Source organism: Cetorhinus maximus, chromosome 2 (assembly GCF_964194155.1).
Source record: "Cetorhinus maximus chromosome 2, sCetMax3.hap1.1, whole genome shotgun sequence".
Lineage (NCBI taxonomy): Eukaryota > Metazoa > Chordata > Chondrichthyes > Lamniformes > Cetorhinidae > Cetorhinus > Cetorhinus maximus.
The window spans coordinates 212,303,997-212,323,267 of NC_135880.1; the positions used below are offsets into that span (position 1 = coordinate 212,303,997).

Sequence of the window (19,271 nt, forward strand, 5' to 3'; positions counted from 1 at the left end):
CCATCCCTAACTGCCCTCGAGAAGGTGATGCCTTCTTGAACCGCTGCAGTCCATTTGATCTAGATACACCCAAAGTACTGTTACAGAGTTCCAGGTTTTTGACCTGGTGACAGTGAAGGAACAGCGATATAGTTTCAGATCAGGATGATGTGTGCCTACGCACAGCTGCATGGAAAAGTGAACACTGCAAAGCCAGAATTTTATATTAAACCAACCTGTTTATCATAGGATCTTGCAGAGACTCCAGCACCACCTGCCAACTTTTCTTATAACCCTCCTCACCAAGAACTTCAGGAACCAGAGCTGTCAAAACATAACAGGAAAGGCTTGTAATCAAAAGACGTGTAACTGGGCCTTAATCAGGCTACTTCTGCTCCAAAGAAAACATCTATTAAAATGTTTGTGATCTTTCAGTGAAAGAAAATACATGATTGGCAAAGACTATTCACAGTTCTGGGCCTCATGATCTGAGGCTTTCATACACAAACTTTCTGAATTTAAAACTTATAAAACTTTTCTTCCTGTGCTAAGAAATTTCAGTACAAACAAAAAAATTTTCAAAAGCCGACGTTTTCGATAAAATTTTGAAAACACTGCAATCTATAATCTGGAGAACATTCAGCATTTACTGATACATTTTCACCTGTACTAAGTGAGTAACCTAGCCTTGGATTGAATTTATGTCCATCGTCAATCATTCATGACTGAGCTTCGATAATTCATGACTGAGCGAAGTAGAAGGGCATTTCTGCCACCCAAATCCTTCCCAATCCTCACTATCAAAGCTCTGCATGTGCATCTGTGATTAAACTATCTTTCTAGCTAGGAGCAGAGAAAAACTTTGGTACTCTTATACAACAATTATGAAGCAAATGGAATTATCATAATGGGCTCACTACTTCAAAAAGCTGAATAAACAATACTAAACTTGCTGAGTTTTTACTCAAAAACATTTGCTTTTCTCTGCAATTGTGCTTATCTTCCTATTCTGAAGGTAGTGACGCACAATGAGTAAAGTGCCTCAGGAATGAATGACTCTCCATTTTGTCACCAAAGTGGTTATTCTCCTCAAATGACATTGGACAGTAAGAAAGTCAACTGTGAGACCATTAAAGCCGAGCCTGATCAGGCTCTCGTACAATGTCCATGGGCCCCTGCTTTCAGCATTACAAACAAAATTTTTGTCCTCCACAAATGTATGTAGTCAACTGGATCAGGAGAATTGGGTGGAAGCAGTCACCAAGAAAGGATGACAGGAGGTGGTTGAATGGACACAAGTTGTTTCACAGATGGCATCACTGTAGCTTCACACTTCAATTCAAATGCCCAACATATCAGACTTATTCCTAACCCCAAGTGTGCTTCCACTGAGATTCCAAGCATTTGGTTAAAAAAAAAACACAAGCATGCAATACGATAGTTACTAATTTCCCAAGAAATTGGGTTTTTTTTCAAGCCCACTTGAAGCAAAGTCATCCTTAAAAGATAAGAATGGTTTCACATGTTGAAAGCTCATTTACATTGCCTGTTTGCTGCTAACAGCACCCCTGCAATGGTTACAAATTGAAAATGTGAAGTGATACTTGTGCCACTGGACACAAATGGCTTCAACCCACACCATCTACAGCTGCACAAAGCAGGTGCAAAACATTTCCTGCATGCAGAGGTAAGCGGGTTTCTTTACTCTTTCATGGGATGTGAGCATCGGCGGCAAGGCCATCATTTGTTGACCATCCCTAACTGCCTGTGAGGTGACGGTGAGTCTCTTTCTGCAGTTTATCTGATTTAGATACACCCACAGTGCTGTTAGGGAGTTCCAGGATTTTGACCCATCAACAGTGAAGGATAAAGTTCTAAGTCAGGATGGTGTGTGACTTGGAGGAGAATTTGCAGGTGCTGGTGTTCCCATGCATCTGCTGCCCTCGTCCTTCTAGGTGGTAGAGGTCTTGGGCTTGGAAGATGCTGTTGAAAGAGACTGCAGCGCATCTTGTATATGGTACAAACTGTTGCAACTGTGCATCAGTGGTGGAAGGAGTGACTGTTCAAGGTGGTAGATGGGGTGCTGATCAAGTGGGCTATTTTGTCCTGGATGGTATCAAGTTTCTCAAGCGTTGTTGGACAAACTCTTCCAGGCAAGAGGAGAGTATGCTATCACACTCCTAACTCATGCCTTGTAGAATAGTGGACAGGCTTTGGGGAGTCAGGAGGTAAGTTACTTGCGACAGAATTACCAACCCCTGACTTGCTTTTATATAGGTATTTATATGGCTGGTCCAGTTAAGTTTCTGGTCAATGGTAACTCCCAGAATGTTGATGGCAGGGGATTCAGTGATGGTAATACCATTGAATGTCATGGGGAGATGGTTAAATTGTCTCTTATTGGAGGTGGTCATTGCCTGGCACTCGTGTGGCACAAATGTTACTTGCCACTTATCAGCCCAAGCCTGAATGTTGTCCAGGTCATGTTGCATATGGGCACGTTCTGCTTCATGAACAAAACTGAACACTGTGCAACTGTCAGTGAACATCCACTTCTGGTCTTATGATGCAGGTAAGGTCACTGATGAAGCACTTGAAGATGATTGGGCCTAGGACATTATCATGAGGAACTCTTACAGCAATGCCCTGGAGCGGAGATGATTGGCCTCCAACCATTACAAACATCTTCCTTTGTGCCAGGTATGGCTCCAACCAGTGGAAAGTTCTCAATGCCATCCCCCGCCAACCCCAGATTCCTACTGACTTCAATTTTGCTTGGATTCTCTGATGTCAAAGTCAGTAAAGTGCTGCCTTGATGTCAAGAGCAGTCACTCCCACCTCACCTCTTGAATTCAGCTCTTTTGTCCATGCTTGGACCAAGGCTGAAATGAGGTCGGGAGCCAAGTGTCGGCCGGTCAGGCACTGGAATGAAAAAAGCAATTTTTGCTCCTTTAAAAAGAACTGAAATTAAAAATCAACCATCAATGACCATAATGTTGGATAAGAGCCTCAGGAGAGAATAGCGAAAAATTATGAATTCAGTGTTTGAAAATTTCAAATGTTGTTTCAATGCTGTAATCTTTAGTAAACATCCTATATATACTGTAACCAGGATTTTAATTTCACAATACTCAAGTGTTCCTAATGCTCCTTTTTTTAAAAAAGTCAGTGATGATATAATTTTCAGCTGGATTTCATGCAAATATCTGCATGCAAAAAATAGTTTTGAAATTACTCATCAAAGAACAAGGGGAGTATCAAATCAGAAGCATTCCTTTATTTAGAATCCTATCCCCTCTTTATGTGCTGCAGCTGTCATGGTTTGAAACACCTTAAATTATGGTGTGGAACATTTATTCAAATCTCAATAACTGTAATTTTCACTGTAATTTGTGAAATGAAACACTGCCAATTCTAGTCCCTGAATATGTTAATTACTCAGTTCAGTAAAAGAGCAAATTAGGAAGAACTTTCAAAAACAATGCCAGTCGTAAAACAACAGTTCGTCAAAAGGGGGGAAAAACCCAAAGTTCTTAGTCAAACCCTTGTACTGCCAGAGCAGTATCTCTAGGTATTTAATACTCGAATCATTTTTGCAAAATCACAGTATTATTCAGAAATGACAGCAATCGATACATAATAACACAACTGGGCATTGTCTTAAAATGCACCTATTGTAAACTGACTGCATCAAATGCATCATATTCAGGGACTAGAATTGGCAGTGTTTCATTTGACAAATTACAGTGAAAATTACAGTTACTGAGATTTGAATAAATGTTCCACACCATAATTTAAGGTGTCTCAAACCATGACAGTTGCAGCACATAAAGAGGGGATAGAATTCTAAATAAAGGAATGCTTCTGATTGATACTCCCCTTGTTCTTTGATGAGTAATTTCAAAACTGCTTTTTTTGCATGCAGATGATTGCATGAAATCCGGCTGAAAATTACCTCATCGCTGACTTTATTAAAAAAAAAGAGCATTGGGAACCTACTGCATCAAATGCATCATGTTCACAATGTGCCATTGCTGCAGTTTCTTTCTTACATTATATATCTTTATATATTGCTTCATCTATTTCATCTTCTCATCGAACAAATCACAAAATGATTACGTACTGAAGCAGACTATGCGGCCCATCAAGTCCACACCAGTTTTCTGCAGGAGCAATTTAGCTAGTTCCATTTCCCTGCCCTTTCCCTGTAACCCTGCAAATTCTTTTCACTTCAGGTGATTGATTCTGCTTCCACCACATTCTCAGGCAGTGCATTCTAGATCCTAGCCATTTACTGCATAAAAAAGTTTTTCCTTGTGTCACTTTTGGTTCTTTTGCCATTCTCCTTAAATCTGTGTCCTCCATTTGTTGACTAATGGGAATAGTTTTTCCTCTATCTACTCTGTCTAGACCCCTCATGATTTTGAACACTTCTATTGGATTTCCTCTCAACCTTCTCTTGGCTAAGGAGAACAGCCCCTTCAATTCTCCAATTTATTCTCGTAACTGAAGTCCCTCATCCTTGGAATCTTTTCTGTAGTCTCTCTAAAGTTTTCAACATTCTTCCTAAAGTGTAGAGTCCAGAATTAGACACAACACTCTAGTTGAGGCTGAATCAATGTTTTATAAAAGTTCATCCCAATTTCTTTGCTTTTGCACTCTATGCCTCGATTTATAAAGCCCAGGATCCCCTTTTTAACCACTTTCTCAACCTGCCCTGCCACCTTCGACAATTTGTACACATGTACTCCCAGACCTCTGTTCCTGCGCCCTTTAGTTATATTTACTTTCCTTGTTCTTCCTACCAAATTCTTCTCTGCATTAAATTTTATGTGTCCGTCCATTCCATCAGCCTATGTCCCCTTGAAGTCTATCATTCTCTTCCCCATAATTCTTCAAGTTTTCTGTCAACTGCAAATTTTAAAATTGTGCCCTGTACATTCAAGTCTAAGTCGTTAATAAATAGTAAGAAAAGCAGTGGTCCTAATCAACCCTAGGAAACACCTTCCTCCAGTTCGAAAAACAACCGTCCATCGCTACTCTCTACTTCCTGTCACTCAGCCAACTTCGTATCCATGCTGCCACTGTGCCTTTTATTCCAGGCTTCAACTTTGCTGGCAAGTCTATTATGCGGCACTTTATCAAACACCTTTAAGAATCCATATTGGACCATATTAAGCCATATTACCCTCTCTGTTACCTCATCAAAAAACTTAATCAAAATTAGTTAAACATGATTTGCCCCTAAGAAATTCATACCTGTCCAAGTGACTATTAATTTTGTCCCCGATTAGCATTTCTAAAAGCAGTTAGTTGAACTGACTCATCTTTAGTTGCTGGGTTTATGCTTACACCTTTTTTGAACAAATGTGTAACATTTTCAATTCTCCCTGATATCTATGGGGTATTGGAAGATTATGACCAATGCCTCCACAATTTTCACCCTTACTTCCCTCAGTATCCTTGACTGCATCCTATTCTGTCCTGGTAACTTATCAACTTGAAGTATAGTCAGTCTTTCTAATACATCCTCTATCAATATTTAGCCCATACAGTATCTCAGTTACCCTCCTCCTTCCACTAGGATTTTTGGCAGCATCTTCTTCCTTTGTAAAAGCCAGTGCAAATTACTCATTTAGTACCTCAGCCATGTCCCCTGCCTCCATATGTAGATTTCTTTTTTGGTCCCTAATTAACACTACCATTTCTCTTACTGCCCTTTTACTATTTATATGGTGACAGACACCTTTTGGATTCTCTTTCATGTTAACTACCAGTCTCTTCTCATACTGTCTCTTTGCCTTGTATTTCCTTTTTCACTTCCCCTTTGAATTTCCTATATTCAGCCTGGTTCTCACTTATATTATCAACCTGATGCCTGTCACATGCATCCCTTTTCTGTTTCATCTTACTCTTTATCATTTTTGTCACAAAGGGAGCTCTGGCTTTGGTTACTCTTCCTTTCCTCCTCATGAGAATATACCTTGACTGTACCCAAGTCATCTCCTTTCTAACTGCAGCCTATTGCTCTGTTCTAGTTTTGCCTGACAATCTTTGAATACAATTTACATAGGGCAAATTCATTCTCAACCTACTGAAATAGGCCCTACTCCAATTAAATATTTTACTCTAAATTGTTTCTTCTCCTTTTTCATAATTAATCTAATCCTTATGATACTATGATCACTGCTCCTTAAATGTTCTTTTAAAGTACAAAATACAAATTGAATTTGTATAGTGCCTATCAAGTTCTCTGTATGTCCCAATGGATTTCACAACATTTTCTTTTGAAGTGCAGTGATTATTGTAGATACATATGCAACAATGTTCCAGAAAGAGCAATGACATAAGTGATTGGTTAATCTAATTTTGGTGGTGTTGCTCCAGGGAAAAAGGTTGGCCAGGGCACCAGGTTAATTTCCCTGCTCTTCTTCAGTGCCAATCAATCAACTTGAAGGAGCATATGAGGCGTTAGCTTAACTTCCTGCCCAAAAGGCTACAGCTCCAACAAAGTAGAGCTCTCTCATTACTACACTGAGGTGTCAGCCTAGTTTACATGTTCCAATCCTGCAGTGGGCTTAAACCAATAACCTTGTGACTCAGAGTCGGTTTTTTGTTGGTTTTCCTATTCAAAAATCAAAACAAATCTTAAGCTGACATGTTCCAACATTCTGCTACACTTTGTTTATTGCAATGGTACTGCATATATATGCACTGTACAATGTCATGGTTTTAAATAAAAATTATGCCATTGTTATAAAACCATGTTTTATATTGAAAATGACTTTATTGATTGAGAGGGCTGAAACCCCAGGATAAGTTTTAAAAGATAAATGACCTAAGCAGCAGTTCTGAAGATGGCCGAACATTTACATTACTGTACCCTGACTTTACCAAGCTAACTGAAAGGAGCCGGGCTGCCTGGCGTAGTCCACCAGAGGTAGTCAGTTTAACAAGTGTAGGTGAACCATTCGCAGACATCCAGGCCTAATCTGTTATTCAGGTGGGTGCAGATCGTTAGACTCAATCACTTTGGGCAATGGACCCTGGCCATGTAATCTAATGATTTTAAACAATGGATCTGGAATGAGGGTTTCCACCTTGCTATGACTATTTTTGGTAACTGGCCAGGTTGTGAATGGAGGCCATGTGTTTAAAGAAACTGCTTTTCCAGGGTCATTCAGTCAGACCAGAAAGGCCTCGAGTGGGTGATAACAGGAAGAATTCTCTTGGCTCCTTTTTTTCTCTCTCTCCAGCCATCCTGCAAGCATGTGCCCTGCCTGTGCTCTGACCTGTCATCCACCACAGGCGGCTTATTCAAGATAAAGCTGCTGATGCTGGAGGAAAAGACAGAGATCATCTGTCAACATTTTAAATCATCTTGACATGGAATCCAGAAAGATCACTGAATGCAGCCTGAACCCGTCCAAGTCAATCTACAGGATCCGTATATGATTGACCTTCTTCTGGGGCACTTCAACAACTTACCTCCCATTCCTCTTTGTACCTTATGTGTGTGTATGTGTGAGAATCTGCTGAATACATGTATGAATGTAAGTTGTAGCGTTTTTATTATATTTACATATTGCATGTTAAGTAAAATAAATACTATTTCCTTTACTTTTAAAACTTACAAGGAAACTTGTCTATGTCTATCTTTTACAGTCACAGCACTTAAAAAGTTAAACACTCATTGAATTGGTAAGCAAATTCTCTTTTAAAAAAGCCCCATAGTGGTCAACCCATAGGTGGAAAGAGAGGGAAGCCACTCTACCACTGTTCATCTGGCCATAACACCATAGTGAAAGAAATGGATTTTAATGTTAGAAATTTCATCCTGTAAAAATCACAATTCTTGTGCTATTTAAAACTTGCATCTTCAGTTACTTAGCAAAGACATGGCACCAAATCAGATTTTTTGGCAAGAGGATTAAACTTTACAGTTAGGAATCGGTCCCTAGTCCCAATTGATTAAACCTTTGACAGTAAAGACCACTGGAATGATGCTGCATTACTTTGCTGCAGAGTAAGACATCACCAACACAACATGACAGTAAATTATGCAGGAAGTAAAAAAAGAAATGAATGGAATTGTGGCATGCTCTTGAGTTAGCAAATCAGATGCTGTTTGTACACAGTAGTGTATCAAACCACCAGCTAGAACTGCTAACATTAGGGAAAGACCAGAAATTAGGTTTCGGTAACCAAAAGGAATGTAGCAGATTACAAACCCACTGAAATATAGTGAACTATGTCCCTTTCTAAGGGAAAAAATAGGTCAAAATTGGACTCAAAATGTGAGAGACTTGACAGGCTTGTGTTAACAGTGCTGTTGATTCTGAGACCAAATCATAAAATTTCACGAATTATGAGCTGTGAAGGTTCTGCGAAACGATTTTACTATTTCAAAGACTTGTAAATTCCTTCTGTATTTTCTAGCATGATTGTTTACAAGCGTACAGATGCTATTTTACAATACTTTGTTTCCCTACTCCAACACATCACACAACAGCACTCAAGTATGTTCTTCAAATATTTTTGCAGATGGGGAATAAAAAAAAATCCAAGAAAGAATCTATAATAAGAGTAATGTTTTTTAAAATGGCAAATACCAAAAAATGTCATTAATCAGATGCAGATCTGATGTAGTGCCGACCATAGCAAATTAATAGCCAAATGGTCAAAGAAATAAAAGCAGACGTCAGTTCAGAAAATACATTTTGTTATTACAGCAAAGTGAACATTTTGGCAAACACACAAGGTAACAGGAGCTTCATAAAAATATTTGGTTTGGCCTAGCATCACATAAAGGAAAATAAGCTACCATCAATGGATTTTGTAGGTACCTGAAGTGAAAGTTTACTACTTGTTCTATTAAATCATCGTAAAGACTATAAGACAGTTAGAAAAGCAATATACGGTGGTGAATGCTGGAAATCTGTAGTAAAACAAAAAGATTCTGGAAATATTCAGCTGGTGTGGCAGCCTCTTTGGAGAGAGAAACAGTTTCAGGTCAATGACCTTTCATCAGTTTACGACCAAAACAAGTTATCTGGTCACTGATGATAATTACTACATGTGGGACCTTGTGTATGATGCACTTTGGGGCATCCTGTGGATGAGGGGCTGCGAGAGAATGAGAGAAAGATAGAAAAAGAAACACTACATATTTTTTTTTATAAAAAAATAAGTATATATTATCGAGAGAGAGCAAGAGAATGAGAATGAGAAAGAGAGCGCATTTCATAATCTCAGGATGTTTCACAGAACTTTACAGTCAATGAAGTACTTGAAGTGTAATCACTATTGCAATGGAGTAAATGCAATAGGCAATTTACACACAGCAAGGTCCCACAAGCAGCAATGTGATAATGACTTGTTAATCTGTTTTGCTGATTTGGCTGAAAGATAAAACTTGGCCAGCACTCTGGAGAGAATTCCCCTGCTCTTCTTCGAAACTGCTGGACATTCAAGATTTCGTGGAATTGAGAGCAGATATGACTCAAGTCTCTGGAGTGGAATCTGGACTAATGGTTCAGAGGCCTGAGTTCTGCCATTGAGTCAGCTGGCACCTGAAAGGGACTATAAAAAAGTATGCACTTTCCTTCTTTTGCTTTTTCTAACAAAACTACACCGTTTATGAGCCAAAAAAAAAGTTAACATCCGATAATATGACATTATTGGAAAGCAAACAGTGAGCATGATTATTTGCTCATGAGCATTCTGTAAGGACCAATATTCACAAGGGCAATCAATTAAGTTTGAAAAGTAAACAGATAACTTAAAAAATTGTTTCAAAAAAGCACGTGGTTTTTGTCTGTAATAAATGATTTAATTCATCAGATTAAGAGAAATAAACCATCCAAAACAAACAATAAGCAGTGCTTAGGACTCAACTAATGTTTTGTCTAATTGCAAAAGTCTCTGTACAGTTAAATGAGGCAAAGCATATTCCCAATGCAAAAGTACAAATGGTTTACATAATGGGGAGAGTTTGGAAACCAGAGAAGAGATATGAATTTGACCATAAAAGTGTATCTTGGATGTTGTTTTGAAGAATGAAGCGTGTGATGAACAGACAAGCAAGCCAGGATTTGAACAATACTTCAACAAGTAACAGAATTTAGTAACAGCCAGTTAATATTTTAAAGATCATAATGCAATTGCTATACATTACCTCCAACAGGATAGTTAACTTACTTATCCTATTCAATACAGCACGCTAATGTTCCCTGCAATTAACAACTGCTGCAGCTTTTGTTAGCTAAACCAGTCTTCAGTACGAGTGAAAAAAAATGGTGACAATCCTCCATTATCAATGATATCCAAGTATCATGCAGCACCTTTAGTTCATATCCTTAAATATAGGGTTCACTGTTAAGTTCTCTTTTGTAATAAAACAAACCCCTCAAAGTGTTAAAGATTATACTTTCTCTATCCTTTTATAAATATTTCCTCAAAGAGGTTACACCATATTAGAAGCTTCACTGGATTACAGCGTTGTGTAGGAGATAATTTTTGAATCACGCTGGGTTAATAGACTGTATCCTTACCATAGCTAATTCTTCCACCCACCACCACACTCGCAACTGCATCAGTAATACCCCAAGCCAGTTATGTTCATGCGGTTATCAATAATCCACTTAATAAATATTCAAATCTACCAAACTTAAAAGTGCAAACAAAAATATATTACAGTTATGGAGATTTAAAATGGAGATTAGAAGCAATTGCTTCTCAAAGAGGGTCATTAATCTTTGGAATGCTCTACTCCAGGGATCAGTGGCGACTGAGTATTGAATATATTCAAGGCTGAATTAGATAGTTTTTGACCTCCAAGGAAGTACAGGGTTATGGGAGGGGTGTAGCCAGGAAAGTTGAGTTAAGGCCACAATCAGGTCAGCCATGAGCTTATTGAATGGCGGAACAGAGTCGAGGAGCCAAATGGCCTACTCCTGCTCCTATTTCTTATGTTCTTAGCCATACACTTTATCATAATTTGATTTAAACAAGGAGCTATAGTGATGCACTGCAGAAACTCACCAAGGCCCCTTCGACACCACCTTCCAAAGCTGCTATCTCTACCACTTAGAAGGACAAGGGCAGTAGACATATGGGAACACCACCACCTGCAGGCTCCCCTCCAAGCCCCACACAGTCCTGACTTGGAAATATATTGCCGTTCCTTCACTGTCACTGGGTCCAAATCCTGAAACCCCATCCCAAACAGCACTGTAAGTGTACCTACATCACATGGACAGCAGCAGTTCCAGTCAATGGCTCACCACCATCTGCTCAAGGGCAATAAGGGATGAGCCATAAATGCTGCCCTTGCCGGCAACGGTCACATTCCAAGAACGAATTTAAAAACATACATATTTTTCTAATGAAGGATTATTTCACATGCATGAATCACTTTTTGCTCTTCATGAGTGTAAAATAACTCTGTGGGTAATTAAATTACATACTTCACATACTATTCTCTGCGGAGAAAGAAAGAAAGTTAATTTGTCATCGACTTAAACGTTAACTCTGTTTCTCTCTCCACCGATGCTGCCAGACTTGTGAAGCATTTCCAACATTTGCTGCTTTAATTAAAGGAAATTCATTGCCTGTCATGAGACAACATTGAAGTTAGTCCTCCCAGTTACTAAATATGAAAATATATTAACCTGGCAGTACTTTACTACTTGGACATAAGGACAGTGATTGAAAACATATTTAATGACAGAAGCCTTCAGAATGGCAAGCAAAAGAAAAACTAACATTTAACTTTTTCATTAATGAAGTTGAGATCTTCAAAAAAAAATGATCAGGAGTTCATGAATGTCAGTAGCAGTGTTAATCTGATTTAACCATGACCTCACCGCCAAACATATATCATTTATGTTGTTTATTTGGCTATGTATAGCAATATATGGAAGACATAAATACATGAAAAGAACAAGACAGATCACAATGACAGAGGATCAAATGCTTGTGTTGGAGCCATGGGTTTTGTAAAACTTTCCTGGATTTTAATTATTTCCTATCTCTTTGATAATGCATTGTTAAAATTTACCTTCAATACTCTTGATAGTTAATCTTCCATTGCTTAGCATAAATGCAATCATCTTATAAGGTCTGCAGAGTGATTTTAATGATATTAAGGATAAAATTATGTTCCATTCAAACATATATACAATTTAAAGTGGAAGATAGCACTACAAGAAGCACCTTGGACAATGAGTATTCTCCTAGACTTTCCTTTCCCATTTACTAACATATTTAATATTTTCTTCCTAACATTACTAGCCACATGCCAGGAGGATCTACCTGATGTTAGACAAGTAAAAGGAATTCATTCAAAAGCAAAACATTGCTGATGCTTCAGGAAACCTGAAATAAAAACAGAATTGCTGGAATGCTCAGCATATCTGGCAGCCTCTGCAGAGAGCGAAACGGAGTTAATAGGCGACTTGAAATGTTAACTCTGTTTCTCTCTCCACAGATGCTGCCAGGTGTGCTGCGTATTTCCAGCATTTTCTGCTTTAATTAAAGGAAATTCATTGCCTGTCATCAGATAACATTGAAGTTAGACCTCACAACCACTAAAGATAAAAATATATTAACCTGGCAGCATCTTCATTAGACATTGGAAGGCTAATTCCTGGGTCTGTGCTTTCTGTTCTTGAGTTCTGACCGGCTTTGGCCATTTGGGTAAGGTTCCTCCAGGCCAGATAGCTTCCTGTAAAAGCTTGAGGTACACAACCCAGTGTTGAGTACATGTCAGGTTAACAATCTGGACCTCAAGCCACCTGTAAGCAGAAGATATATATTGAGTTGTGCACAAGAAAATGTATGCATGGTATTAATAAATTAATAAGTGATCTATCAGCCCTTGGAAAAATAAACTATTTCAGTCACACATTCTCACAAAAATACCTATGGGTTATACATGCTATGCAACTTGCACTTCAAACAGAAAGAAGCAAGATCGATTAGCATGAAGTACTTCTGTTTTTTATCTATGTTAGAAAGATGGTACATTCACTTTCATGCATAGCATTCATCGGATGGGCAGGCAATGGGTCTATAACATAAAAGCATCATGACTGCTGGCATGATGCGTTGTTGGTAATCACATTCCAGTTGTGCATTAATGGAACACAATAACTTGCGATACATGAAGGCAGTAATTTCTTTTTTTAGGAACCTGAATGGCAATAAGGCCGTTGACATAGGGAAAATCTGCACAAATCCAAAGCTCTATCCTTCTGTTCCCAGTTATTGATGGGGCAGATGTTAGAAGTGTTTGCTTTAGAAAATGTGGCATTAGTCACCTACTAATGCAAACATGCAGTGCTGACTAGTTGAGTTGTTGACTATACCCTGTTGCAGCCTGGAAGGAATCAGAGGTAAAAAAGTTGACAGCCATAGTAACCTTGACTGGAATGGGCAATTCTATGCTAATCATGGCAGTGGGTGCAAGTCTCGTTGTAGGAAGTGGCACAGCATCCTTCTACACTGCTACTCTGAGAAGTGCAAGTATAAAACGCTGGCTCTATATTCTCAATGTGAAGGTGAGGTTTTCTGTGAGATTTTCTCCTCTTCTACGGTCTCCCTACAGCCGTTGCTCCATGTGCTGCGGCTGCTGCTTTTCTTCCTCTATAGCCAGAACGGAACAGCCAAAATGATTCTCATTTTTAGAAAGTGTTAGCAATCCCTGCTCAAACTTTCTAAGGGCCGTCCAGCCACCACCACAAAAAATACAGATTCTGCACCCACAAATGGCCAAGATAGACAAGCAATATGTCTGTCAAATATTTACAATGATTTAAAAGTTAGGAGATGATTATCCCTTTAAATAACAGTGGAATTAGCTGTTTCCACTCTGTATCACCCATGATTTGCAGTAGGTTTAAGTAGTAGCAGTGGCAGCACTAAGTAACACGAAAATGGAGTCTGGCCCCAGCTGGGAACTGGTTTCTAATTTAAATTTATTTGGTTCCTAAGTATTTCTAGCAACAGTGCTAGCAGCTTAAGTTAAGACCTGCTCAAAAGTCACACTCTGCAGGCCTGCAGCGACATGTTGCTTGCCGATTTTTTATTCCAATTTCTGTCCTATTACCACCGTACATTGCAGCTGAAGATTGGGGTGGTATGGTGACAAAAATCATTCTTACGGCATCCTTATATTGCTAGTATATCATGCATTATCAAGATGGAAGTATGTGTGTGGGCATTGATCTGAACAGGCAGATCAGCACACAGGGAACATAAGCCAATTCAACAATTGTCAACAAAGTCAAGCTAATGACATCATTCTGTTAACACGCCCCTTGTACAGGAGAAAAATAACCTTTAGGCCACCATTGTGATTTAATACCCTACTGCTGTTGGTACAACACTGTATGGAAAGCAATCTGCATCATATGGGAAGAAACATCCACCTGTTCCTAAGTATTTAAATGCCACAAAATGAGTGCGCAATGGCTGGAATAACATATCGATTTTGGTGTAATTTAGTCAATCCTAGGATTGGCTAATAGAGCAATGCACAATGGCAAATTTTGAAAGGTTATGGAAAGATATCCAAGACAGACATATGTGAAAAACATCACCTCTACAAAAAATATTTTCCAATAGCTGTTAACACTTTTGTGACCAAGATTTGCATTTAGCTGATCAATGACATTTTACGCACTGGTGTTCTGTGGGAGAGCTCGAAATAAACAGTGAGCTGTTCAAGTAAAAACCTTTGTTTAAATTAATGACATCAGTACATGTGGTAAATCAATGCTTTTTCCTAAACATTAAGCACAGTTCTAAAGTCAATAATGAATTTTACAGAAAATTAAAAACCTCTTAAATGTAAATTGATCCATTGATTTTATGACAAACTTAAACCAATTGTACTTGTACATAATTGGCTCAGTGTTCAGGAAACCGAGTAACTCAATACTATTACAATAGCAGTGAATCTTACAATATAAAAACACAATAAACTGTATTTTCCCAGCCGTGGAGATCAGGTTGGAGGTGGTGGTGGTGGTGGGGAGGGGGAAAAACAGAAAATAGCAGGAACATGTCATGATAACTCTCTTACGCATTCCCACCACTCTGGAGGTTTTCCGGGCAGGGTTGGGAAGAGAATCAGTTGTCTGTACCATGGAGGCGGGCAGCCAATTAAGATGATCAAGTTTCCAATTTGAGGTGATTTTGTGGTCTCCCTGACATCTTGCTCCATGGAGGCGATTTCCCTGCAGCCGAGTGGGGGGCTACTGGAGCTGGAAGCTCCTTGCCCCATTGAGGCAGGAAAGACTGCAATCACGGCTGATCCCGATCCAGTGAAGGGGTTTCCCCTCCATCCCAATGGATCTGTCAATCAAAGTCTTGTTAATTTCTACATTGCTGTGCAGGCCTCCTTGGTCAGCAGTGTCACCTCTCCTGGGGGGGAATACTGAGGCTCCAGAGCTGCCTGCCCTCTGATGGGGCTTACAGCATCAAGAGCCCACTGCTATCCTTAATTGGACAGCAAACAAGGGGGGGGGGGCACAATTCTAGATTTAGCCTTAGGAAATGGAACTGAGCAAGTGGAGGAAGTAGCAGTAGGGGACCATTTTGGAGATAGTGACCATAATACAGTTAGATTTCGCATCATTATGGAAAAGGACAAGGATAGAACAAGAGCAAAAATTCTAAATTGGGGGAAGACATATTTTACAAAGTTGAGTGGTGAACTGGCAAAAGCGGACTGGATATAGAGAAAATTGTCAAATCAGTGGGAAGCATTTAAAGGCGAGATTATACGATCACAATGTAGGCATGTCCCCACAAAGAGAAAGGGTGGTACTGCCAAATCTAGAGCCCTCTGGCTATCCAGAAGCATACAGGGTAAGATAAAGCAGAAAATGAAAGCTTATGACAGTCACAAAAAGCTTAACACTGTAAAAAGTCTAGAGGAGTACAGAAAGTACAGGGGATGAAGTAAAAAAGGAAATTAGGAAAGCAAAGATACGAAAAAATATTGGCAGGTAAAAGCAAAGAAAAGCCAAAGATGTTTTACCAGTACATTAAGAGCAAGAGGACAACTAAGGGTATGCCTTTCAGAGATGTACATGGTGACTTGTGCCAAAGTTGTAGGCAGGGTTCTCAATGAGTACTTTGTCTCTATCTTCACTAAGCAGAGGGATGATGCAGGCATTCTAGTTAAAGAGTAGTGTGAAATATTAGATACAATAAGCATAATGAGAGGAAGTACTGGAGGAACTGGCATCTTTGAAGGTGGATAAATCACCAAGGCCAGGTGGATTGTATCCCAGGCTGTTAAAGGAAGCCAAGGAGGAAATAACGGATGCTCTGACAATCAATTTCCAATCGTCATTAGATACAGGTGCAATACCAGAGGATTGGAGGTCTGCAAATGTTTTTAAACCTGCTGGATAGGCCAGCTGGATAGGTCAGAAAATTATAGGTCAGTCAGTCTGACTTTGGTGGTGGACAAATTATTGGAATCAATTCTGAGGCACAGGATAAACTGTCACTTAGAAATGCACGGATTGATCAGGGATAGTCAGCATGGTTTTGTTAGGGGAAGATCGTGTCTTACTAACTTAATCAAATTTTTTGAGGAAGTAACAAGGAGGATTGATGAGGGGAGTGCAGTGGATGTTGTCTACATGGATTTAAGGAAGGCATTTGACAAGGTCCCACATGGCAGACTGGTCAGAAAAGTGGGATCCCATGAGGTACAGGGGAATGTGGCGAGTTGGATCCAAAATTGGCTCAGCGACAGGAAACAAAAGGTCAATGGATTTTTTTGCAAATCGAAAGCGGTTTCCAGTGGCGCTCCACAGGGCTCAGTGATGGAGCCCTTGCTGTTTGTCACATATATTGATGATTTGGACTTAAATGTGGGAGGCATGATTAGGAAATTTGCAGATGACACAAAAATTGGCCATGTAGTTGACAGTGCAGAAGATAGTTGTCTCCAGAATGATACCAATGGTTTGGTTGAGTGGGCAGAAAACTGGAAAATGGAATTCAATCTGGAAAAGTGAGATAATGCATTTGGGGAGGGCAAACAAAGCAAGGGAATACTCAATTAACAGGAGGATATTGAGAGGGGTAGAGGAAATGAGAGACCTTGGAGTACATGTGCACAGGTCCCTGAAGGTGGCAGGACAAGTCAATAAGGTGGTAAAGAACGCATATGGAATGCTTCCCTTTATTGGACAAGATATTGAATACAAAAGCAGGGATATAATGATAAAACACTGGTTAGGCCACAGCTGGAATTTTGTGTACAGTTCTGGTCACCACATTACAGGAAGGACATAATTGCCCTGGAGAGAGTACAGAGGAGATTTATAAGAATGTTGCCTGGGCTTGAAAATTGCAGCTATAAGGAAAGATTGGATAAGCTAGGGTTGTTTTCCTTGGAGCAGAGGAGGCTGAGAGGTGACCTAATTGAGGTGTACAAAATTATGAGAGGCCTAGATAGGGTAGACAGGAAAGACCTGTTTGCCCTAGCTAAAGGGTCAATTACTAGGGGTCATAGATTTAAGATAAAAGGATTAGACATGAGGAAAATCTTTTTCACCCAGAGGGTGATGGGCGTCTGGAATTCACTGCCTGAATTGGTTGTTGAGGCTGAAACACTCAACTTATTTAAAAGACACCTGGATCTGCACCTGAAGTGCTGGAACCTGCAAGGCTACAGACCTGGTGCTGGAAAGTGGGATTAAAATGAGTGGCTAGTTTCTTTTTTTAAAATCTCTTTTTTGACCGGTGCAGACACAATGCGATGAATGGCCTATTTTTGTGTCATAATTTTTCTGTGGTCCTATGGACAGTGAGTGCAGAAGCTGTCAATTAGGAAGCCATCTCCAAGAAGATTGTTGAGTCAGTCTCACTGCTGGCAAGTGCAGGCAAGGGTCCCCCATTTGGTCCTGCACTCACAGGAAAATCCAGCCCACTACTGCTAAAGCACTGACAACAAAACTTGATAGCTTATTAAGACCTATAAATTTGTCCTTCAACTGAGCAAGGTGTCAGTCAAGGACAGTAAAATCGGCTCCCATCAATTTTTTGATTGGTATAGTTCCACAGGTGTTAGGTGCTCTCACTGAAATGGTCTTTCCTTTTATGCAATAATTGGCAGTGTGTCAGCAGGTCAGACTACCACAACACAGCTGAGCCCAATTCTGTCCTCTCCCTTCATCTAATGTCCATGCTTGCCTACAAAAAGCAGGGGTTACTGGTTAGCAGTCAGAAACAATGACCAATTTTTCAACTAACAAAGCAGAGTGGACATTGAATCTGTGATTTTCATGGCCTCTGTGGCTCAGCAGCTTTAGATCAGCTCAGTGAGCCACCAGAGGAGTCTAGGACATGGTTTGACATTGGACTAACTGGTTGGATTATGGAAACACTCAACGTACCTGTCTGCTTCACTGCATTTCAAATGATTTAAGACCTATTTGAAAAGCCAGGTAAGGTGTTATATAAATGCCAAGACGTTTTTCTTTCTGTAGATGAAATACAGCAATAGATGGAGTATGTCTCACACGGTTATTACTACCTTTCATTCTGATATCAGAATAAAGTTGGTTAAACCTATGATGATTTTCAAAAACTCTGTCATCCAATGAAACTTGAGGCAACGTCATTTCAGACATGGCATTGGGCTTAAAATGTTTCTGCTGCAAGTACCTTGGCATTACAGTAAACAGTCCATTATAGGATAATTTGTAAGAATGAAGCAGAATTAAAAATGAATGAAAACAAAAGTACCTAATTTTTCTTCAGAATTCCATCTTGTTATGCAGGTGAGGAGAAGTGAGCTGGCTCCCCTTCTCTTTAGCCCCATCGGTTGGTCACAACAAAGGTATTAAAATTTATTTTCCCCGTAAATGCCTTTCCCAATCCAAATGTATTTATTTTTTAACAAGGAGCCAATCAAACTATGTTTTCTTGAGTCAAAGAAAGAGTAAATGTATTAGTTATTAAACCTGAGAAAAAATAATAAAGGCTCAGTAATAAAGGCTGAGTAAGAAAGTTAGAGTCCAATAAAAAATTAAATTAATGTATAATTAAGTCCTTTGCTTGTCTTTGAGGCATAGATTGTTTAACGTTGCAGTCATTTGAAGTTAGTTGGTTTCCGATAGAATTCTGGAGTTGACTTGGTTCAGGTCTGCACTTTGTTGAAGACACTCTTTTAGCTTGAGAGAGGAGGGTGGGGGATGTGGAGAGAGGGGGGATATCTTTTCTGCTCTCTCCTAGCAATATTTTCAGATGACTGTGATGTT

At 39.5% G+C, this 19,271-nt stretch overlaps 1 protein-coding gene across 1 annotated transcript in view; it reads right to left on the minus strand.

Moving 5' to 3' along the window:
- snx19b (sorting nexin 19b) overlaps positions 1-19,271 on the minus strand; it is a 182,687-nt gene that overhangs the window by 24,350 nt on the left and 139,066 nt on the right. The window contains exons 9-10 of the mRNA XM_078532183.1: positions 12,592-12,776; positions 216-303 (exon numbers count right to left, since the gene is read on the minus strand). Of these exons, the coding sequence (XP_078388309.1) occupies positions 216-303; positions 12,592-12,776 (273 nt within the window). The remainder of the gene's footprint in view (positions 1-215; positions 304-12,591; positions 12,777-19,271) is intronic.